The sequence below is a fragment of the Nycticebus coucang genome, chromosome 8, assembly GCF_027406575.1.
Source record: "Nycticebus coucang isolate mNycCou1 chromosome 8, mNycCou1.pri, whole genome shotgun sequence".
Lineage (NCBI taxonomy): Eukaryota > Metazoa > Chordata > Mammalia > Primates > Lorisidae > Nycticebus > Nycticebus coucang.
The window spans coordinates 106377341-106399298 of record NC_069787.1 but is presented as its reverse complement, the minus strand read 5'-3'; the positions used below and the strand labels follow the sequence as shown (position 1 = coordinate 106399298).

The 21958-nt window shown below is 43.0% G+C and overlaps 1 protein-coding gene across 1 annotated transcript in view; it reads left to right on the top strand.

Annotated features, from left to right (window-relative positions):
- Positions 1 to 21694, top strand: part of RBP2 (retinol binding protein 2) — a 29403-nt gene extending 7709 nt beyond the window's left edge. The window contains exons 2-4 of the mRNA XM_053600710.1: positions 5825 to 6003; positions 19764 to 19865; positions 21423 to 21694. Coding sequence (XP_053456685.1) covers positions 5825 to 6003; positions 19764 to 19865; positions 21423 to 21473 — 332 coding nt within the window. The 3' untranslated portion in view covers positions 21474 to 21694. The remainder of the gene's footprint in view (positions 1 to 5824; positions 6004 to 19763; positions 19866 to 21422) is intronic.
- Positions 21695 to 21958: the final 264 nt, after the last annotated feature.

Genomic DNA, 21958 nt, shown 5'->3' with positions numbered 1-21958 from the left:
ATCAGTGTGGACCTGAGCACAGAGGGCTAGAACAAGGGCTAAAGTTGTTTCTCCTCATCACCAAACTACAGAGAGACGAAGCTGATTCACACAGAGAAATGTTTCACAGGGCCAGATAAAAGGCCACATGGCAGACGAAGACCATGAGCATAAGGGAGCATAGGAGCCACATCCCCACTGCTCCTGTAGAGTCCAGGCCCCTTGACCTACATGGAGTGCAGACAGCTGCGGAGATGCAAAAATCTGACCTGAAAATTTCACTGAGAGCTGAATGCTGACCTGGTCCTATTTGATCCAAACACACAAGGCCAAAGGCAGGGGCGAGTGTTTGCTGAGTACCCACACGCTCCTTGCTGCTACCCTGTTTCCCCGAAAATAAGACAGTGTCTTATATTAAGGCGTGCTCCCAAAGATGCGCTAGGTCTTATTTTCAGGGGATGTCTTATCTTTCCTGTAAGTAGGTCTTATTTTCGGAGGATGTCTTATTTTCGGGGAAACGGGGTATGTAAAGCATTTTACCTTTTATTTTTTTTTAATTTTATTAATTTTATTTTTTTAGAGACAGTCTCACTTTGTTGCCCTCGGTAGTGTGCTATGGCATCACAGCTCACAGCAACCTCCAGGCGATTCTCTTGCTTCAGCCTCCCAAGTAGCTAGGACTACAGGTGCCCGCCACAATGCCCAGCTATTTTTTTGTTGCAGTCTGGCCAGGCACCTTCGGTATATGGGGCTGGCGCCCTACTCACTGAACCACAGACACTGCCCTGTACCATTGTTTTTACTAAATTCACACCATAAATAGTCCTATGAAAGAGAGCTTTTCCTTGTTTTCCCAGAAAAGGAAGGAGACTTCTCCAAGGTCACCTATCTGGTAAATAAGAGACAGGATTATACCCAGCTCTGCCCCTAAGCTTTGCTCTTTTTTACCAGTGTTTCCAAACTTTAGCAATCATGGAATCACTCAAAAGACATGTAAGAATGAGCAGGGCCTGCCCTGCAGAGCTCCTATTTAATAGGTCTGGGGTGGGACCCAGAATTTTCATCTCTAACAGGTTCTCACTTGCTGAATGAGATACTACCCCAGGAACCTCACTTTGAGAACCACTCTTCTGGACCATGCTGCCCCCATTACCCAATGTATCATATTTCTTAAACACCTACCATGTGCCTAGCCCTGGATCTGAAAAAGTCATGGGAACATGCTAAGTACCATCAAGGACAGGAAAAACTGTGTGGCCTGGATAGCAGTGAGGAAGCAGGCGAGTAAGAGCAAAAGGTTACCTGGGCTTGGTGGCTCCTGCCTGTAATCCCAGCACTCTGGGAGGCTGAGGTGGATGGATTGCTTGAGCTCGGCAAAAGGATCTCTTGAGCCAAAGAATTTGAGGTTGCTGTGAGCTATGATGCCATGGTACTCTACCCAGGGCAACAGAGCCAGGCTCTGTCTCAAAAAGAAAAAAGATCTTGCCTCAGCTTCCCCAGTAACTGGGACTACAGGCACCCACCACCACATCCAGCTAGTTTTTCTATTTTTAGTAGAGACAAAGTCTCACTCTTGCTCAGGCTAGTCTTGAACTCCTGAGTTCAAGCAATCTACCTGCCTTGGGGGCCTTCAACTCCTGAGCTCAAGGAATCCATTCCCAGAGTGCTAGGATTACAGGCTTGAGCCACCACACCTGGTCCAAGAGTATCTCTGGAGCCCAGCGGTCTGATGTTGCTATGAGACAGCACTCTATCCAAGGGGACAGAGTAAGACTCTGCCTCAAATAAATAAAGAAATAAAGCAAAAGCAAGGATGGGGCTGGGACTTATAAGATCTGGGGAGCTGGGAGGACAGCAGCAGGGATTCAGGGAGGAAGTAGTCACTGAGTATTTGGGAAAATGCAAAGGACACTGAAGGAACTGCCTGTGGGATCAGGGGGTATAATGATGATGACAAAGATGATGGCAGCATTGTCTACAAAGCCATTACCCCAGGCTGCCAGGCACCGCAACGTTCTTCATGAACACTATCAAATTTAATCCTCACATCAAGCTGACGTGCTTCATAATAGCTCCACTTAAAGCCACACCGTCTGCTGCTTATAGATCTGGCACGGAAGCTCGACACGCAGACGTCACTTGACTGGCCAAACCTCATCTCTGGGGAAGCAGCAGAGAAATATGAGTTGGGAAGTGACATGTCAGCTTCTTGCCAGCTCCTCTGCCTGCCACAAGGACTTACTTATATTGACTCAAATGTGGAGGACATTCTTCAGTGGCTTTTAGCAATTTTAAGGAAGGATTCATTTTTAGGACAGAAATGTTTGACCACATGGTTCTGTCTAAATAGGCAAGCAGTTGCCTTAAAGAGAGAAAAATTAAATAGACATTTCCATGCTTGCAGGGCCCAGGTGGCTGAGATAAATGCCTCAGAAAAGTTTTCCATATCATGGTGTGTGGAACACCTGCTAGCAGGACGTCCCAGCACAGAGGCCGCCTAAGATTCTGAAAGGCTGCATCCTCTGTCCCACCCTACACCTTGAAGTTACAAAGCATCTTTCTATTAAAGGTTCTTTGAAATTCGCCAGTGCAGAACTGAGCTTCTCTTCATTTTAATACCTCATTTACCAAACTCGTTTTTCTGGGGGCCCATCTTTTTTTTTTTTATTGTTGGGGATTCATTGAGGGTACAATAAGCCAGGTTATACTCGATTGCGTTTGTTAGGTAAAGTCCCTCTTGCAATCATGTCTTGCCCCCAGAAGGTGTGGCACACACCAAGGCCCCGCCCACCTCCCTCCTTCCCTCTTTCTGCTTGGGGGCCCATCTTTTTATCCACTAAACGTTGCACAGAGTTGAGCCTCATCCACCCTCGCAAACTAAGTGGGAAATTCTGGACACTGTGAATGCTGGCCAAGAAAACTAGTGGAGCTCACAGCACCCAGGCAGCCGAGAGAGCCCCCCTCTGGCCCTATATCCCAGGGCTCACAGGCTGCGTGGTTTTGACATGATCATAAACAATTCTGTAAGCCACGGAGCTGAAGGATGTAGGGGACGGCGTGAGATTGCTCCAGTTCTGACTTACTACATAGCCCTGGCCTAGAAAACCATTGCTGGGGGTGGGCAGTATGCAACAGCCCTGGGAAACAAACTGCCTCAAACAGGGGCAATTCAGCCAGCTGGGTCCAAAAGCCCCCGTGTCTCCGAGGGAAATTTAACAACAGTCAGCAGTGACTAGTATCTTGGGAAGCCATAGAAAATGCCACATGGGGTGGCCTCACTAGCCATCCAGAACTCATGGGGCACGGCACTGGCCCTGGGAACAGACTATCCTGGCTCAGCTACCACCTTGATGGCTTCCTCACTGTATAATCCAGAGCAAGTGACATAACTTCTCTGAGGCCGTTTCCTCATTGGTAAAATGGAGCTAGTACAACATTTATCCTGTGGGTGTGGTTAGAGAACAAAGTGAGCAAAGTTTCCCAAGGAAGGTTCCACCATGGGGCACCATTCCTGGCTGTCCAGAGTGACTTAATTACCACCCCAAATATTACCAAGAGTCCACACAGCATGGCCCACAGATTTACCTTACCAAAAAGTCCACTTGCTGTGTTCTCCCATAAAATTAATTTTCTCTTTAACTTTCCTGGCTCTCACCTTGATCACCCAAACTCAAAAACCACTGTTTCCTCCTCTCAACTTGATCTCTCTCTACACCCATCAAATTACCTAGCTTCTGGGATTGCTGTTTCAGCTACATGTGTAGACAGGTCACCTAGGTTTTCACTTCTTCATTTCTGACATGACAAATGGGTGTTTAAACAGTGGCTTTCAAATTTTACTCCTTGGAAGTCTTTCTCCAAATAGCTTCCTAGGACAGAGTCCAAAATCTAAAATCACTGGGCTCTATAATCTAGAGATGCTTATGTCTAAAAACTGCAGTTTTTGCATCTTCCTGGGTGATTCTGAAGGGTAGCTAGCTTTGAGACCTACTGGTGAATTCTCAGACATGGAAGATACTCAACAATGTTGAGCATGACAGGCCAGCAAGGCACTGGCATTCACGCACCAGCTCACACCAACTTGAACCTATTTCTCTTTTTTACTTAGAAGATAGCTATATAATCCTTTTACTTGCTGGACCAGCTAATGTTATTTACAATCATTCCCTCAGGCTCCAATCTGACTTTATACAATTTGGGGTCCAAAAGATCGGGGCCCTTTTCTATGCAGACATGATTCTCTATTGTGGGTTTCCAGCTATGACTAACCTGCTGGCCCAAAGTAAGTGCAAGTGGCCAACTAGGCTTCTCCTTGGCCCTTTGGAAGAAGGGGAGCATTAGCGATAAAAAGAGGAATTCAAAAGGAAATGGGTCCAAAAGGAAATGGGGAAAGGGTGAGGGAAGTAGTAGTCGGCTACCATGGTACTGGCAGCAGAGGTATTAATTCTGCAAATTGACAGGACCTTCCTGAACTGCTGATACCTGCTAGTCTTTCTCTTGGGCCCAATATAGTGTTTATACCACATCAGACAGTGAAGTGTAGTCACCTACCTACACAGAGATGGGGCTGGAATTCTCAGACAAATAGCACTCAATAAATTTGAATTGTTTGTACTCTTGAGTTCATTACTACTCTTTTTAATAGAATCAGATTAGATTTTAATAGAATCAGAATAGATTTTAATACAATCACTCTTAGCGTTTGTGAAAACCTTCTAAGTCAGTGGTTCTCAACCTGTGGGTCGCAACCCTTTTGTAACAATGAAAATACGTCCTGCATATCAGGTATTTACATTATGATTCATAACAGTAGCAAAATTACAGTTATAAAGTAGCAACAAAAATAATTTTATGGTTTGGGGTCACCACAACATGAGGAACTGTATTAATGGGTCACGGCATTAGGAAGGTTGAGAACCACTGTGTGAATTTTCTGGGGGAAAAATACATATTTAGATTGGAGCTAAAGGATATGATTTAACTAAAGACCAAGAGCTTGATGATGTTCATTGCAAGGATAGAAAATTAGCAGTCCTGAATTACCCTCTGTTTCTTGTGCTATACCACTGAACAACAACTTTTTGTCTTGGGTGACAATTATGTTCATCCAGAACTTAGCAAGTAGGTGGGCTCAGCACTTAGGTTCTTGTTGTAACACACAAAGCTTAGGAAATTAAACACACCCTTGGTTTTCTTGAAAGTTTTCATAATAAAAACACAAATAAGTATTAACTTGCCTTTAAGAATAACAGAAGAAAATTTCTGATCGTATGTTTATTGCCTAGAATATACATGAAACTATACTAGGGCTTCACAGCCTAGCTAACTAAGTAAGCCTCCAATCTCCTTTAAAAGTGGAAGTTTATAACTCCCTGCTGTGGACATACAAAAATTTTCATCTTTATCCAGGATTATGACTGGTGGTTTTCAAAGTCTTTTTTTCTTTTAAACCATGAGATCTTTTTGTTCAGCAAACTCTTAAGAGGAAGCCCAATGTGTCAAACAGAGCAGAGCTGCTGTGATGGAAGGGTGTGATGCCTGTGAGCAAGGCTGCTGTGATGGAAGGGTGCAGGGTGTTGGGGAGCAGCAGCTCAGGGCTAAGCCCTGCCTGCTCCATCTCCCTCCCATCAGGACTCTGAAAGAGGTGTGGAGAAACTCCTGGGTTTCCCAGTATTGTACTGAAATGTCCAACTTGGCCACATGTAAGACAACTCTGTTTTCCACTTAAGCAAAGAAAAATGGCCTGTCTATGATCTGTGTCCGGTCCTGAATGTTTGGCCTTGTTAAAGAAATGAATGAGGCTGGCTGAGTACATCATAACCTACACAATTCCCTTTGCCAACAGATATTGATTTTGCCACCCGCAAGATTGCAGTACGTCTGAATCAGACGAAGATCATTGATCAAGATGGTGATAACTTCAAGACAAAAACCAACAGCACGTTCCGTAACTATGCCTTGGATTTCACTGTTGGGGTGGAGTTTGATGAGTACACAAAGGGCCTGGACAGCCGGACTCTTAAGGTATTGATCTGCCTGGGGTTTATCATCCTACACTCTGTGTAGGGGCTGGTTATTTGGCTCGTGATGAAAAAAACGACAAAAACAACCTAGAAAGAATCAGGAAAGGGAGGCCAGAATAAACTTAACAATGCTGGCAAGAAGCAAGTATTAAAAGTTTAGTAGGAAGGGTCAGGATAAAGAGGGATTAACATCCCAACCTCTCTCCAGGATGTAAGGCAGGGGCCTGTGGGTCACAGATGGACATGAACTCGGCAGGCAAAGGGAACAGAGTGAGGTGGGATGTCACAGGGAGTAACAATGACTATGGTCAGCTGGATAGTACAGCTTCATGTAAGGGGCAGCTCCAGCCAGCTCCAGCCAGGCACTGCCATGCAGCAATAAAGCCTCACGGTGCCACATTGGTTTTTAAGAGACATTGAGTAATCAGACATTTTTATATAAAATATATTAATTTTAGATGATCTGACTGATTCAATTTTTTTTAGAAAAGTATGATGTCAATCAAACAAAAAAAAATCAATAGACTAAATGAAGACAGGATCTATCCAGTCCTAGTAACCTGGAGAAGTCTCTGGCAAATTCCTGGCTTCTGTCCTAGCATCACTTTAACTTACGAGATGCAATCTAGGACATCCTCCATGCACCAGGATGCAGGGCTACAGCTATTTGAACTATTTGAACATAGGTAGGACCCAGAAAGTAAGCAGAAGACAACTCTGAGCAGGGAATAGGGAATTATCTCAAAGCCCAAAAACTTGAGTCTGCAGAAGAGGCAGGGAGAAGTGGGGTGGTGCTGGGGCAAGCAGGGCTCATAGCACTGGTACCCCATCCCCAGCACAGTGACCTACCTCATGCTCACATGTATGCTCAAGTGTGCCTGCCTTTGGCCTTCTAAATCAAATTATGCCTGATCAGTCCCCACCAAACAAGAATAGGAGAAATCCAATCTCAACTGTATTTTAGGATTCCATCATAAAGAACCTCTGGGATACACAGCCCAAGAGACTTGGAAGGGTTCTGGCTTATCATGGTTGCCACTCACAGTTTACTGTCCATGCCCATGAGGTCTATATGAGGGTGGGAAGTTTGAATATTCACCAGATCCTTTCCCAGTGGGCCAAATCAGCCACTGAACATCTGTCCCAGCTCCCACGTTGAGGGAGGGCAGAGCTGAGTACTCTTTCCCAAGGTATCCATGCTCTCGCCCCCTGTAAAGGGCCAGTTCCTAGGGTTTCAGGGTGCCAAAAAGAAGCAAGACCCTCCACCCTGCCCCACCCCTCTCACTGCAAGCCCCCATCTTCCCAGGGTCAGGCCACCACTCTCAAACTCTTACCTTGTACTTCCAGGAGCTCTTTCAAAGTCAGAGGCCTTAACTCTCCCTCAAAGCAAAGGGCACAAGCTCTGGTTCCTGTTCTGGGGTGGAGAGGAAAAGCTGTCATAATTCTTTGCTTATGACTATAAAGCCAAGAAAACAGACATTTTATATCTCACTCAAGTAGTCCTTTGGCACTGATAACCTCAGCCATTAAATTAAGGTTGGATTACATTTTGTGTTCCTTGCTAAAAAAAGTAGGGAAATGAAAAGTACTTTGGAAATTTTCCTATCAGAGCAATCTTGGCATGAGATTGCTTCCAGGCCGTGGAATGTCCACTTAGAGATCTCCTCCCTGAGGGATCCACATGCCTTTTCTGAGCCTCTGAACCACGTGGCTATAAGGCAAATTCATGAGACACCAGAATTGCTAGGAAAATTTGTCTTGCAATTTTTGCATCACTCCACTGTTCCAACCAAATTGATGCAAAATGATTCATTTTCCCTCACCTTTCAGTTTTGGGTGTGGGCTCTTGAAAAATAGGTAATAGAAACAAAAAAAAATAAAAATAAAAAAAGAGCTCTTGCTCTTCCTGAAATAAATCATGCCCTTCCAGCCCTTCCTAACCCTGAAAGTCTCCAACTGTCGACAGCACACTACCAGCCCTCTGCCTCTTCAACTTCCATCCTCCTTGCTCTCTCCAGGATGAGCAGTCAGCCCTTCAGAGAGACATAATCCTCTTTCTCACAGATTGTCTCCTCTTTGCCTGAAGCAGAAAGCTAGAGCAAATAAACACACACACACATACACATACACACACAACTGGTGGGGAGTGAGAAGTACCCAGGACAGCTTGCTCAGCCTTCAACAAAGTGCCTTTCCCACAAGAATCACAGTGTAGGGCAGGTGCCCTGGGGACTGCCCACCTCCTGTCACCTGACTGGAACCCTTCAGCTGGAAGAGGACCCCAGGGAATGGCACTGCCCACAGTGTGCCTGCATGCACACATCTGTGAGTGTGTGTACTCTGTGTAAGTGTGTGTGCTCTGTGCCCCTCATGCTATTTTTCTCCAGGGCTCCACTTCTCAACTCCTTGGTCACCCTCGAGAACCACTGAGCAGTTTGGAGGACAGGTGCACATACTGCCCTTTAGTGCCCAGTTCTCTGCCAGGCCAGAGCAAAAGCAACAAAACCACTTTGATCATGGGGTCTGCTCTTCTCTGAAGGGCCTGGGTAGCCCTGTCTTCTTTTCTGTTGGTCATATATATTCCTAACTGTCTAACATGACTTGTTTCCAAGAGGGTTTAAGGCATGTTTCAAAATTACACAAGATAGCCCAAAATAAAACAAAATGAAAGAGAAGTGATAGTCACGTAATGGAATATGGAGTTTCCTGCAGCTGGAAGAATGGATGAAGCACTGACTTGAGCTACAACATGGACAAACTTGGGAAACATGTTAAGTGAGAGAACAGCACACAAAAGGCCTCTTATTGTGCAATTTACATGAAATGTCCAGAAGAGGCAAATTCATAGAGACAACCCTCCGCTACCCCCAGGGGTGGGGAGCGGGCAAGAGACAGAGGAAATGGGTAGTGACTGCTCACAGGTACAAAGTTCCTTTGGGAGAATGATGCAAATCCCCTGAATTCATGTAATAGTGATGCTTTAGTGCACAACCTTTTGTACTAAAAACTATTGAATTGTATACATTAAAAGAGTGAGTTTTATGGTTTGTGAAATATATCTCAATAATAAAATAAGTAATTGAAATTGGAAACAGAAAGCAGAGGCAAAGAAAAGCAGGCACAGACATGATAGGGCTAATATAACACTGCTGTGATGCCTGGAGAACCCTGGGACTGCCCCAGGAGCTGGGCAGGCAGAGGAGGAATCTGCTGCCTCCAGCAGGCAGTGCTGGAGATGGAAGACTGCATCCCTGAGAGCAGGTGTGCGGATGAGTTAAGGACATTAATCAACTTTCTGAATTTAAAGAGCTGCTATTTTCCTTTTTTAAAAAGACCATATTGGGGGGGGCAGAGACAAGATGGCTGACTGAAGCCAGCTTTTGACAGAGGCTCCCATCCAGAAGGAGAGTTAAAGGACAGGAATTTCGCTAGTAATCTGGTGGATTAGAGCTGCACCAAGAGAGAAGGTTGAAGAACATACATCAAACCCACTGAGGCGAGCTGCGACCCCAAGGATACAAACAAAAGGTACAAAATCCATCACCAAGTGGACAGGAGTCCCCTCCCCCATGAGAATGGCTCGGAGTGCCCCACAAACAAACAAGCAGAGTTCAAAGGTCCTCCCACTATACTCCATGGAAGAGACCTTCTACAAACTGGACCTGCCTCCCCTACTAGGGTGCCATGGTGCTCTCCTGCCAGGCAAAAAATGTGTAAAACTGTATATATTCTCTACCTGAAATTCTAACCTCCCAGCACTCCCCTCTACTCTCACTCTGAGGTCTTGAGGCCTGTCCCCCAGGAGTCCAGATTCTTGGGTGATTTCTCGAGGGGTGTGGACAGGGCCTGGACTGCAGCTGGTCAGTGCTGATTCTTCTGTAGGGAGTGAGGAGAGGACAGTCAGATGAGAGGGAACCATGCTGGAGTGGCAGTGCCCTGAGGCACAGAGCAGCAGCTGTTTTTGGCAACAATAGGGCTCACCCCTGGATATTCTGAAGTCACACCCCCTGTCTCTCTGGGCAACCAGAGGAGGCCAGGTACCTTCTCAGGTGGTAACCACCATGGAACAGATCTGGGATGGAAACACAGGCCCTGTGAGTAAAGGGTTTGCCTGAGGTGGTACCAGCCTCCATGGAGCGCAGGAACTAAAAAACACACTGCGCAGAGGTGGGAGATTCCCAGGGTGGGGCTGATCCAGAAGACTGCTTTACTGAGCCTAAGATGCACCCAGCCCCCAGGGGACCATCAGCTTAAACAAAGGAGGGTAGGCAGAGGCCGGATTTGACAGGTAACCGTGCTGTGAATACAAAGAGCTGAGACCATACAGCAGCACAGACAGGGCCTGAGGTGCAGGTTCTGGGAACTCAAAACAGCTTCTCTTCTGCAGGGGAATTTAGCAGGGACAGAAACAAATTCCTGTAAAGTTGTTCTGTTCTGTAAGTAACATCAATCAGGGGTGGGGCTAGAACTGAGTGAACACTCCCGAGACTCCATCAAGTGCCCAAGGTTGTCAGGCCTCACCTACGCCTGGCTGAGCAGACATAGATTTCCTTGTGATTCAGGCAGGTGCAAACCCCTGGAGTACCTGCTCATTGGAGGCAACTGGGTGTCAGCCCTGCAGGGTTGTCAGTGACTGGGTGTGACAGAGGTACAAGGTGGGGAAGGAGGCATCAACCTTCCCAGACTAATCTATTTGTTGGGCGGGGCCTCCTGACTTCATGGAACACTGGAGCAGTCATATTTGAGTTGTCAGCAGACCCCTGCAATCTAATTGCCAGAGACCTTTTAAACTCTCCCACCTGAGACAGGTGCTGACTGAGACAACTGATTTGGACATTTTGAACTGAGCCAATCGCCCGAGGACTATCCAAGTGGTGCCCTGGGTGTGTGGTTGTAGGAAGGTTTGATTTTCCTTTTCCAATTGTTGCCTGTGGGGGCGGGGTAACTTAATTGCTGATATTTCTCCACAGCTGAGACTTCAACACAGAGTAACTATTTCATTAGGGTCAGACAGAGACCAGCTGAAAACAAGACAGAGCCACTTAGCCCCACCCCACCAAACGGGTCCCCAGTTGGGTCCTCGACAAAGCTCCAGGGGAAAAGTCAAACGGTGTAAAATAATCATGAGGTGGAATCAGTGGAAAAACTCTGATAACATGAATAACCAGAATAGATCAACCCCTCCAAGGAAAGATATGGCAAATGTAACTGAAGATCCCATTCACAAACAACTGGCCGAGATGTCAAAAATCGAATTCAGAATTTGGATTGCAAACAAAATTAATAGAATGGAGGAAAATTTGGAATTAGAAGTTCAAGGAGCAATTCAAAAGTCGGAATTAGAAATTCGAGGAGAAATTCAAAAGTTGTCTCAAGAGTTCAACGAATTTAAAGACAAAGATTTTGACACACTGAAGCAAGAATTTGCAGCCTTCAAATCTGAAAAATACAGTAGAATCCCTCAGTGACAGAGTGGAGCAAGCAGAAGAAAGGATTTCTGACATTGAAGACAAAGCTTTTGAATGCTCCCAAACTGTCAGAGAGGAAGAGAAATGGAGAGTAAAAATGGATCATTCTCTCAGAGAGCTCTGGGATAATTCAAAGGAGGCTAATATCTACCTCATTGGAATCCCTGAAAGTGATGAAGTGGCTTCACAAGGCACAAAGGCCATTCTCCATGCAATTATGAAAGAGAATTTTCCAGACATGACAAGAGATTCTGAAATTCAGATAGCAGACAGTTTCAGAACCCCAGCATGACTCAACCCAAATAAGACATCCCCCAAGCATACCATAAGTAACTTCACTAAAGTTGACATGAAGAAGAAAATTCTGAAAGCAGCCAGACATAAGAAATCCATTACCTACAAAGAGAAGAATATTAGAATGACGGCTGATCTATCTGCTGAAACTTTTCAAGCCCAAAGAGAGTGGTCATCGACTTTTAATCTCCTAAAACAAAATAACTTTCAACCCCGGATACTGTATCCAGTTAAACTGAGTTTCATTTATGATGGAGAAATTAAAAACGTTAATGACATTCATATGTTGAAGAAATTTGCCATAACCAACCCAGCTCTTCAGGATATTCTCAGACCTATCCTCCATAATGACCAACCCAATCTTCTACCACAAAAGTAAACTCACTTAGAAACTTTTGATCAAACTCCAACTTCCACAGTAGCGAAAGGACTAAAAACATGCACTGGTTTCAAAAACTCAATACCCAAAATTTTACCAGACTTATCAATATTCTCCATTAATGTTAACAGCCTAAACTGTCCACTAAAGAGGCACAGGTTGGCTGACTGGATACAAAAACTCAGGCCAGATATTTGCTGCATACAAGAATCACATCATACCTTAAAATATAAATATAGACTTAGGGTGAAAGGATGATCATCCATATTTCAGGCAAATGGTAATCAGAAAAAAGCAGGTGTTGCAATTCTATTTGAAGATACAATAGGCTTTAAACCAACAAAAGTATGGAAAGATAAGAATGGTCACTTCATATTTGTTAAGGGTAATACTCAATATGATGAGATTTCAATTATTAATATTTATGCACCCGACCAGAATGTGCCTCAATTTATAAGAGAAACTCTAACAGACATGAGCAACTTGATTTCCTCCTGCCCCATAATAGTCAGCGATTTCAACACTCCTTTGGCAGTGTTGGATAGATCCTCCAATAAGAAGCTGAGGAAAGAAATTTTAGATTTAAACCTACCCATCCAACATTTGGATTTAGCAGACATCTATAGAACATTTCATCCCAAAAAAACTAAATACACATACTTCTCATCAGCCCACAGAACATACCCCAAAATCAATCACATCTTAGGTCACAAGTCTAACCTCAGTAAATTTAAAGGAATAGAAATTATTCCTTGCATCTTCTCGGACCACCATGGAATAAAAGTTGAACTCAGTAACAACAGGAATCTGCATACTCATACAAAAACATGGAAGTTAAATAACCTTATTCTGAATGATAGCTGGGTCAGAGATGAGATGAAGAAGGAAACTGCCAAATTATTGGAACAAAACGACAATGAAGACATGAATTATCAGAACCTCTGGGATACTGCAAAGGCAGTCCTAAGAGAGAAATTTATAGCACTGCAAGCCTTTGTCAAGAGAACGGAATGAGAGGAAGTTAACAACTTAATGGATCTCAAACAACTGGAAAAGGAAGAATATTCCAATCCCAAACCCAGTAGAAGAAAATAAATAACCAAACTTAGAGCAGACTTAAATGAAATTGAAAACAAAAGAATTATACAACAGATCAATAAATCAAAAAGTTGGTTTTTTGAAAAGGTCAACAAAATAGATAAACCTTTGGCTAACCTAACCAGGAAAAAAAGAGTAAAATCTCTAATTTCATCAATCAGAAATGACAAAGACTAAATAACCACAGACTCCTCAGAAATTCAAAAAATCCTTAATGAATATTACAAGAAACTTTATTCTCAGAAATATGAAAATCAGAAGGAAATTGACCAATAGTTGGAAGTATGTCACCTTCCAAGACTTAGCCAGAATCAAGTGGAAATGTTGAATAGGCCAATATCAAGTTCTGAAATAGCATCAACCATACAAAATCCCTCTAAAAAGAAAAGCCCAGGACCAGATGGCTTTACGTCAGAATTCTACCAAACCTTTAAAGAGGAACTAGTACCTATATTACTCAACCTGTTCCAAAATATAGAAAAAGAAGGAAGACAACCCAACACGTTCTATGAAGCAAACATCACCCTGATCCCCAAACCAGTAAAAGACCCAACAAGAAAAGAAAATTATAGACCAATATCACTAATGAACATAGATGCAAAAATATTCAACAAGATCCTAACAAACAGAATCCAGCAACACATCAAACAAATTATACACCATGACCAAGTTGGTTTTATCCCAGGCTGGTTCAATATACGTAAATCTATAAGTATAATTCAGCACATAAACAAATTAAAAAACAAAGACCATATGATTCTTTCAATTGATACAGAAAAGATTTTGAAAATATCCAGCATCCCTTCATGATCAGAACACTTAAGAAAATTGGTATAGAAGGGACATTTCTTAAACTGACAGAGGCCGTCTACAGCAAACACACAGCCAATATCCTATTGAATGGAGTTAAATTGAAATCATTTCCACTCAGATCAGGAACCAGACAAGGCTTCCCATTGTCTCCACTACTCTTTAACATTGTAATGGAAGATTTAGCCATCACAATTAGGGAAGAAAAGGCAATCAAGGGTATCCATATAGAATCAGAAGAGATCAAACTTTTGCTCTTCGCAGATGATATGATTGTATATCTGGAAAATACCAGGGATTCTACTACTAAACTCTTAGAAGTGATCAAGGAATATAGCAGTGTCTCAGGTTATAAAATCAACATTCATAAATCAGTAGCCTTTATATATATCAACAATAGTCAAGCTGAAAAAAACAGTTAAAGACTCTATTCCATTTGCAGTAGTGCCAAAGAAGATGAAATATTTGGGAGTTTATCTAACAAAGGATGTGAAAGATCTCTATAAAGAGAACTATGAAACTCTAAGAAAAGAAATAGCTGAGAATGTTAACAAATGGAAAAACATACCATGCTCATGGCTGGGAAGAATCAACATTGTTAAAATGTCCATACTACCCAAAGCAATATACAATTTTAATGCAATCCCTATTAAAGCTCCACTGTTATGCTTTAAAGATATTGAAAAAATAATACTTCATTTTATATGGAATCAGAAAAAACCTCAAATAGCCAAGACATTACTCAGAAATAAAAACAAAGCAGGAGGAATCACACTACAGGACCTCACACTATACTATCGATAGTGATCAGAACAGCGTGGGATTGGCACAAAAACAGAGAGGTAGATGTATGGAACAGAATAGAGAACCAAGAAATTAACCCAGCTACTTACCGTTATTTGATCTTTGACAAGCTAATTAAAAACATTCAGTGGGGAAAAGATTCCCTATTTAACAAATGGTGCTGGGTGAACTGGCTGGCAACCTGTAGAAGACTGACACCGGACCCACCTTTCACCATTAACTAAGATAGACTCTCACTGGATTAAAGATTTAAACTTAAGACATGAAACTATAAAAATACTAGAAGAGAGTGCAGGGAAAACCCTTGAAGAAATCGGTCTGGGCGAGTATTTTGTGAGGAGGACCCCCCCAGGCAATTGAAGCAGCTTCAAACATACACTACTGGGACCTGATCAAACTAAAAAGCTTCTGCACAGCTAAGAACACAGTAAGTAAAGCAAGCAAACAGCCCTCAGAATGGGAGGTTATGCAGGTTATGTCTCTGACAAAAGTTTAATAACCAGAATCCACAGAGAACTCAAACGTATAAGCAAGAAAAGAACAAGTGATCCCATCGCAGGCTGGGCAAGGGACTTGAAGAGAAACTTCTCTGAAGAAGACAGACGCATGGCCTACAGACAGATGAAAAAATGCTCATCATCCTTAATCATCAGAGAAATGCAAATCAAAACTACTTTGAGATATCATCTAACTCCAGTAAGATTAGCCTACATCACAAAATCCCAAGACCAGAGATGTTGGCGTGGATGTGGAGAAAAGGGAACACTTCTACACTGCTGGTGGGAATGCAAATTAGTACATTCCTTTGGAAAGATGTTGGAGAACACTTAGAGACTAAAAATAGATCTGCCATTCAATCGTATAATTCCTCTACTAGGTATATACCCAGAAGACCAAAAATCACATTATAACAAAGATATTTGTACCAGAATATTTATTGCAGCCCAATTCATTATTGATCAGTCATGGAAAAAGCTCAAGTGCCCATCAATCCACGAATGGATTAATAAATTGTGGTATATGTACAACCATGGAATATTATCAGCCTTAAAGAAAGATGGAGACCTTATCTCTTTCATGTTTACATGGATGGAGCTGGAACATATTCTTCTTAGTAAAGTATCTCAAGAATGGAAGAAAAAGTATCCAATGTACTCAGCCTTACTATGAAACTAATTTATGACTTTCATATGAAAGCTATAACCCAGTTATAACCTATGAATATGGGGAAGGGGCAGAGGGAGGGGAGGGAGGGGGGAGGATGGGCAGAGGGAGGGTGATTGGTGGGATTACACCTGCAGTGCATCTTACAAGGGTACATTTGAAACTTAGTAAATGTAGAATATAAATGTCTTAACACAATAACTAAGAAAATGCCGGAAGGCTATGTTAACCAGTGTGATGAAAATGTGTCAAACGATCTATAAAACCAGTACCCCATGATCGCACTAATGTACACAGCTATGATTTAATTAAAAAAAAAAAAACATATTGGGGAGGGCAGCGCCTGTGGCTCACAGGGGTAGGGCGCTAGCCCCATATGCCGGAGGTGGCGAGTTGAAACCAAGCCCCAGCCAAAAAATGCAAAAAAAAAACTATGTTGGGGAGTGATTTAAATTTACAGAAAAGTTATAAGAATATAACAAAGAACACTGTACACGTTTTACCAAGGTTTACCTATTGTGACATTTTACCAAGGCTTAGCTATCCTAACATTTTGCCCTGTTCGCTCCAACACTTACACATGCTTTCTCTTTAACATACAGATATTTTGTTTCTGAAAAGCCGATGTATTATTCAGTATGTATGTCCTAAGAATTAGGAAATTCTCTTCTACAACCACAGTATGGGTATGAACTTCTATAAATTTAACATAGATATAGAACCTATATCTAATTTACACACAAAGGGCTGTTTTTAATGATGTTAACTTCAGACGCTGTGATAGGAGAAATCATTGTGGAGGCTCAGCTTCCTTCTTTATTTCTGTGGACAACTATCTACCCTCAGAAACTACTCCTTTTCATCCCCTCACTCAGAACGAAAGGCTTTCCTTGCTTGCATCTGTTTGGTCAACCTCAGGATCTTTTAAGGAAATTAAATCTCTTCCTAAAAATCTCCTCTGATACAAGAATGAAGGGCACCAATGAAACGCAAATTGATTTGTGGAATTGTTGTTCATTTAACCATTCTCTCCTTTCTATTTCTCATTGTCTGTTTTATGAATGTGTAGGAGTAAGTCTATAATACACATATTGTAAATAAACCATGATTTATTGGTAACCAATTTACTTACAGGGTCAGAATAACTTTTAATGTTGCCATCCAATATGAGTTATTTAAATAAAATTTTAGGACAGGGCCCTAACACTAACAGTTTTCTCCTTCCTTCCACAAAATATGCTAAGTCCCTACCACATGTCAGGTCTGAGTCAGGAGCTAGAGATATAATGATGAATCAGACATCCCAAGCCACATGGGGAAGACAGACAAGTAGATGGGCAGTGACCACACAGCCTCCGTGTTCATGTATGTGTGTGCCCTCTGGTGGGGCAATGGAAACCAAGGCAAGGAGGCAGTGGAGAGAGTCATTCAGCAATGTCGGTCACTGTGCTGACACTGGTGTTGCAGAAATGGACAGCAGGTCTACCCTCTTCTTTCATTGTTTATTGAAGGAGACTGACATTAATTCAACTAACATGTATTAGGTGCCGATTATGTGCAAAGCAATCCAGATTGGGGAGAACAGAAGACATGAGTCCTTTCGAATCTTTCTCATCTACTTGGGAGGTAGCTCAGAATCCTCCCAAGAGCGACAATGGACAACAGCAAAGGTATATTCAAGACAACTTCTCCCTCCCAGAAAAGCAAGGCGAGGAAAGCGACCTGTGAACTGAGCTTCTCTAACACTTCAAAGATGTGAGGGTTTTGATGGCCGTGAGGGAGGAGGAGACTTTTTTATAAAACTTGTAAAATTTTATTTTTAAATTAGCTTTGGGAATATTAATATAGGCAGATGGTTAAAAAAAATTTCAAACAGTAAAACATAAAATTTTCTTCCCATCCTAGCCCCCAGGCTCTCAGTTCCCTCCTGAGAGACAATTACTATTAAGCGTTTCTTTTACCTCCTTCCAGGAACATGTACAAATATAGGAACACATAGACACCCCCTCCCTGTTTATGCACATAGCTCTGCGCCTTGCTTTTTCGACTTACACAATACACTATGGCTGAATTCTTTCGATGACTGCATAGCAGGGGTAAACCACACCATATTTAACTAACCACCCACTGACAGAATTTATGAGCCTTCCAGTCCTTTGCAGTAACAAACAATGCTGTGATGCATTGGGGAGAAAAATGAGGAGGAATAAAATTGTACATAAAATACACAATATGGTCAAGGTCAAATATTCTTTTAGAAATAGATAGATTTAACAATCTGTAGGAAACAGATTGTTAGCAAAATTCAGACCCAAATGTGCAAGGACAGTGGAAAAAGACCAGTTTATTACCCACTGGGATTACAAGATACAGAGGGAAGTCAATGCCTGAACCTTAGCATAATATTGTTCATAGGGGCGTAATATGCTTTGCAAGTGCTTGGAGGAAAATCAACTAGCATCAGGGGCATCCCCGGGGAAGAACAGCAGAGACACAAAGCTGTTCCCTGGATGGGAATGGCATAGTCATCTCAGAAGGTGCACGTGCGAGCCTCATTTAGACAAAGAAGTTGTCCCTGCAGGACCTCTTGGGCGTGGTACAGATTATATCCAGGGAGGCAGAAGGGGAGGCAAAAGTGGGGAAGAAAAGGAGGGGGAGTCAGGGAGTTAAATGATTTGTAAATACAAGGGTTTGCCTGCTTTGGGGGTTCGGAAAGCTATGCCTTCTCCAACCTGCTGGCTGTCTCAGCCCAGTTATTCACCACAAATTGTGCTGCTGCCTGTTAGTAAGCAGCTGTTACTGCTGCCTGGAGGAAACCAAGGACCAGGAGAAGGTCCACCCTCCTGGTTCTGGGTGACAAGCCCTGGCACTGGAGCCTGCTGGATGACCCCCAGCTTGTTAGGAAGCTCCCCTGCCTTTCTTACATCCTACATGGGAGACTCCTCACAATGCGATTGTTGTACGAAAAGTTTCAGACATAGAATTTCTAGCTCAACAAGTATATGCAATTTTATATTCTGCAAGGTAATATAACATTTCCCTCCAAAGTGATTCATACTGATTTATATTACCCCCCTCCCCCACCACATCTCCTCCAATTCAGTATATTGCCAAACTCTTGGATCTTTGGCCATATGATATAATGAATTATATCTGAAAAACAAAGTCCTAATTTGCATTTCTCTTATTACGAGAGAGGCTGAGTATCTTTTCTTATGTTTAAAAGCAATCTGCTAGGGTTTGGGATTTTTTTCCCTTATAAGCTGTTGGCTCATGTCTTTTGTTAACATGAACTATTAAGTTAATGATCTTTTTCTTATTGATTTATAGGAGCCCTTTATATATGTGCATACATAACACAATCAGGTCTTTGCTGTTAAGTTACAGTTTTACCCCAGTCTGTTGTTTTTCTGTAGACTTTGAGCTATATTTCCTTTCCAGAAATTTTATGTTGTTATATAGTCAAATTTATCACCTTTCCTCCCACTGATCTGAAGTGCTGTCTTTACCCTATGGAAAAATAGAAGAGTGGAATTCCTTCAAAAGAGAACAGAGGAAGCTACAATTCTAGTTTGGCTGGAATGAAGGGAGCATGTAGAAAATAAGACTGGAAAGGTCTTGGCCCCATGAGACGGAGGGCTCTGCAGGAGCCAGGAATGGCTGCAGGAATTGTGGCTGCAGGTTTACATTTGTTTGTCCCTTGAAGACCATATGTTTGATCTTCCTGGGAATCTGTCGTTGCAGACACTGGTCGTCTGGGAAGGTGATGTCCTTGTGTGTGTGCAAAAGGGGGAGAAGGAGAACCGCGGCTGGAGGCAGTGGGTTGAGGGGGACAAGCTGTACCTGGTAAGTCCTGGGCTCTGCCCAGCCACCTTCCACTCTGCTGACACAAACTATGCTGCTCACCTAGCTGGGACCTTTGACAAGAAAAATGGCCTCGAGTTTCTCCCCGGAGGTCCAGCCAAATGTGTGTGGACATACAGACAGAAAGCCATTCCCATCTGGCTCAGGAAACTCCAGGAAGAAGTCTATATATATGGCTGTTTCTGTGAATGGCTGCAATTAAAAAGAAAGTTCAAAATGCTGAGTTAGGAAGCCCAGGTCCAAGGAGAAATTCAGGGAACCTGTTAAAGACCAGCTGGGGAGAAATGTGAGCCTTCGAATTTAGGTGCCCTGGAGAAGAGTGAGCAACCAGGCCTTCTCACAATTATGGGGGTGTGCAAGGGAAGTGGGGGGAAAAAGGGGCTGCTGGGAACTGCCTCAGGCATTGACCTCAGTCCGTGAGCTATGCCTGCCTGCCCCCCAAATATTTTATGTTAATTTTGTACTAGAACAGAGCAGTCGAAACAATGGTGGATATCCTTAAATAATTTATATCTGTCTAGACAGCTTAATTTTTCATTCTTCAATCTTCAAGGTAATTTATGAATCCAGCGCTCAAATGGTGAAAAATCTTTCACCCCTTCATGCATTCAGTCATTCCCTTGTAAATGAGTCTCTTTCAATCAATAGGTCTGCATTCATCCATTCATCCCTTTATTCACCTGTGGAGTCAGGCAGGCGCCTGGCTCCAATGTCAGTATTCCCGTTGCCAAAGTGCCCTTCAGAGCCAGCCTTGCTTCACCTAAGATCTTTATTTTGGAGGCAATGTCAGTTGATGATATATGGGAGGCATTCGCCATGTTTTTCATTGATGATTTTCCCTACCTGCTCTGAGTTGGATGATGGATTTTTTTCATTGCAATGCAATCCCCAATGATCCCTGTGGCTGAGACAATGGATCCATCATGAGCTGCACGAGTGTGGTGGTTGTCCCCATACTCATATTTTTTTCTGCTCCTTCAAGGGTCAGTGAGGGTCACAAAGGGACTGGGGCTCCCTCTACCTGCCTGAAAAACAGCACCTGTGGCTGCACAGGTAGGCCTGGGGGAGCCCTTCTGCAGGTCACACCAGCTATTACAAGTGCCTCCACTGCCCATATTCTAATTACCAGAGGGCAGAAAGCGCACAGACTGGGGACAGCTCCCCAGCCAGCATCCTCCAGGGCCTTACCTGTCAAACACTTCACAGTAGCTCCTTCCCTTACCTCATGGCTTTGCTACCTTTTAAAAATTAGGTGATGTTGCTTTAATCATAGGAGTAGGAGAAATCCCACCCAAGAAGGTAATTTATTTTCTTTGCGTTTTTCATTTTTACAGTTGTTCAAGCTCAATTCAAGTGTCAAAATCAAATTGCTCCTACCTGCAGGGCATGCCAGCTGATGGGTCTGTGAGATGCCCTTTGCCCAGAATGACTAAGTGTCTTTTTTTATTCCAACCTCCCATCCCCAGACACCAAGAGGGCTGGAGGCCAGGCAGAGGAAGCTCTGGCTTGTTGCCCCTCATCCACTTTCTGACATTGCAGGAGCTGACCTGTGGCGACCAGGTGTGCCGTCAAGTGTTCAAAAAGAAGTGATGGCCACATGGAAGGACTGCTGCGCCTGTGCTCCCCACTTCCCTCACAGAGCTCTCTGCTGGCTTGGAGAAGCAGCCGTGATGACCTCCCGACAGAGCCCCATTAAGTCATATAGACGGGTTTTAACAGAATGGGTGTGTAACAGTGGCAGACTGTATTTTACTGTATTATTTCTCCTTTAAAGCCTAGCATTAAACAGAAAAACAAGAATTACTCCCATACTTTGGAATTTTTTCTATCTGCCTCCCTTTATTTCTAGAGCAATCAGAAGAGATGACCACCAGCTTGGGTTTGTGCGCGGCTTTGCTGTTGTTTTGTTGTTGTTTGTCAAATTTTTTCATTTCATTTTCTTTTTTCTTTTTTTTTTTTTTGTTTGTTTGTTTGTTGCAGCTATGGAGAGGGGGCTATTTTACCTAGAAGCATTCTCTGGCAAACACAGCTTTGTCTACTGAGTCCTGAACATCCTTCATTTGAGATTTGTTCCT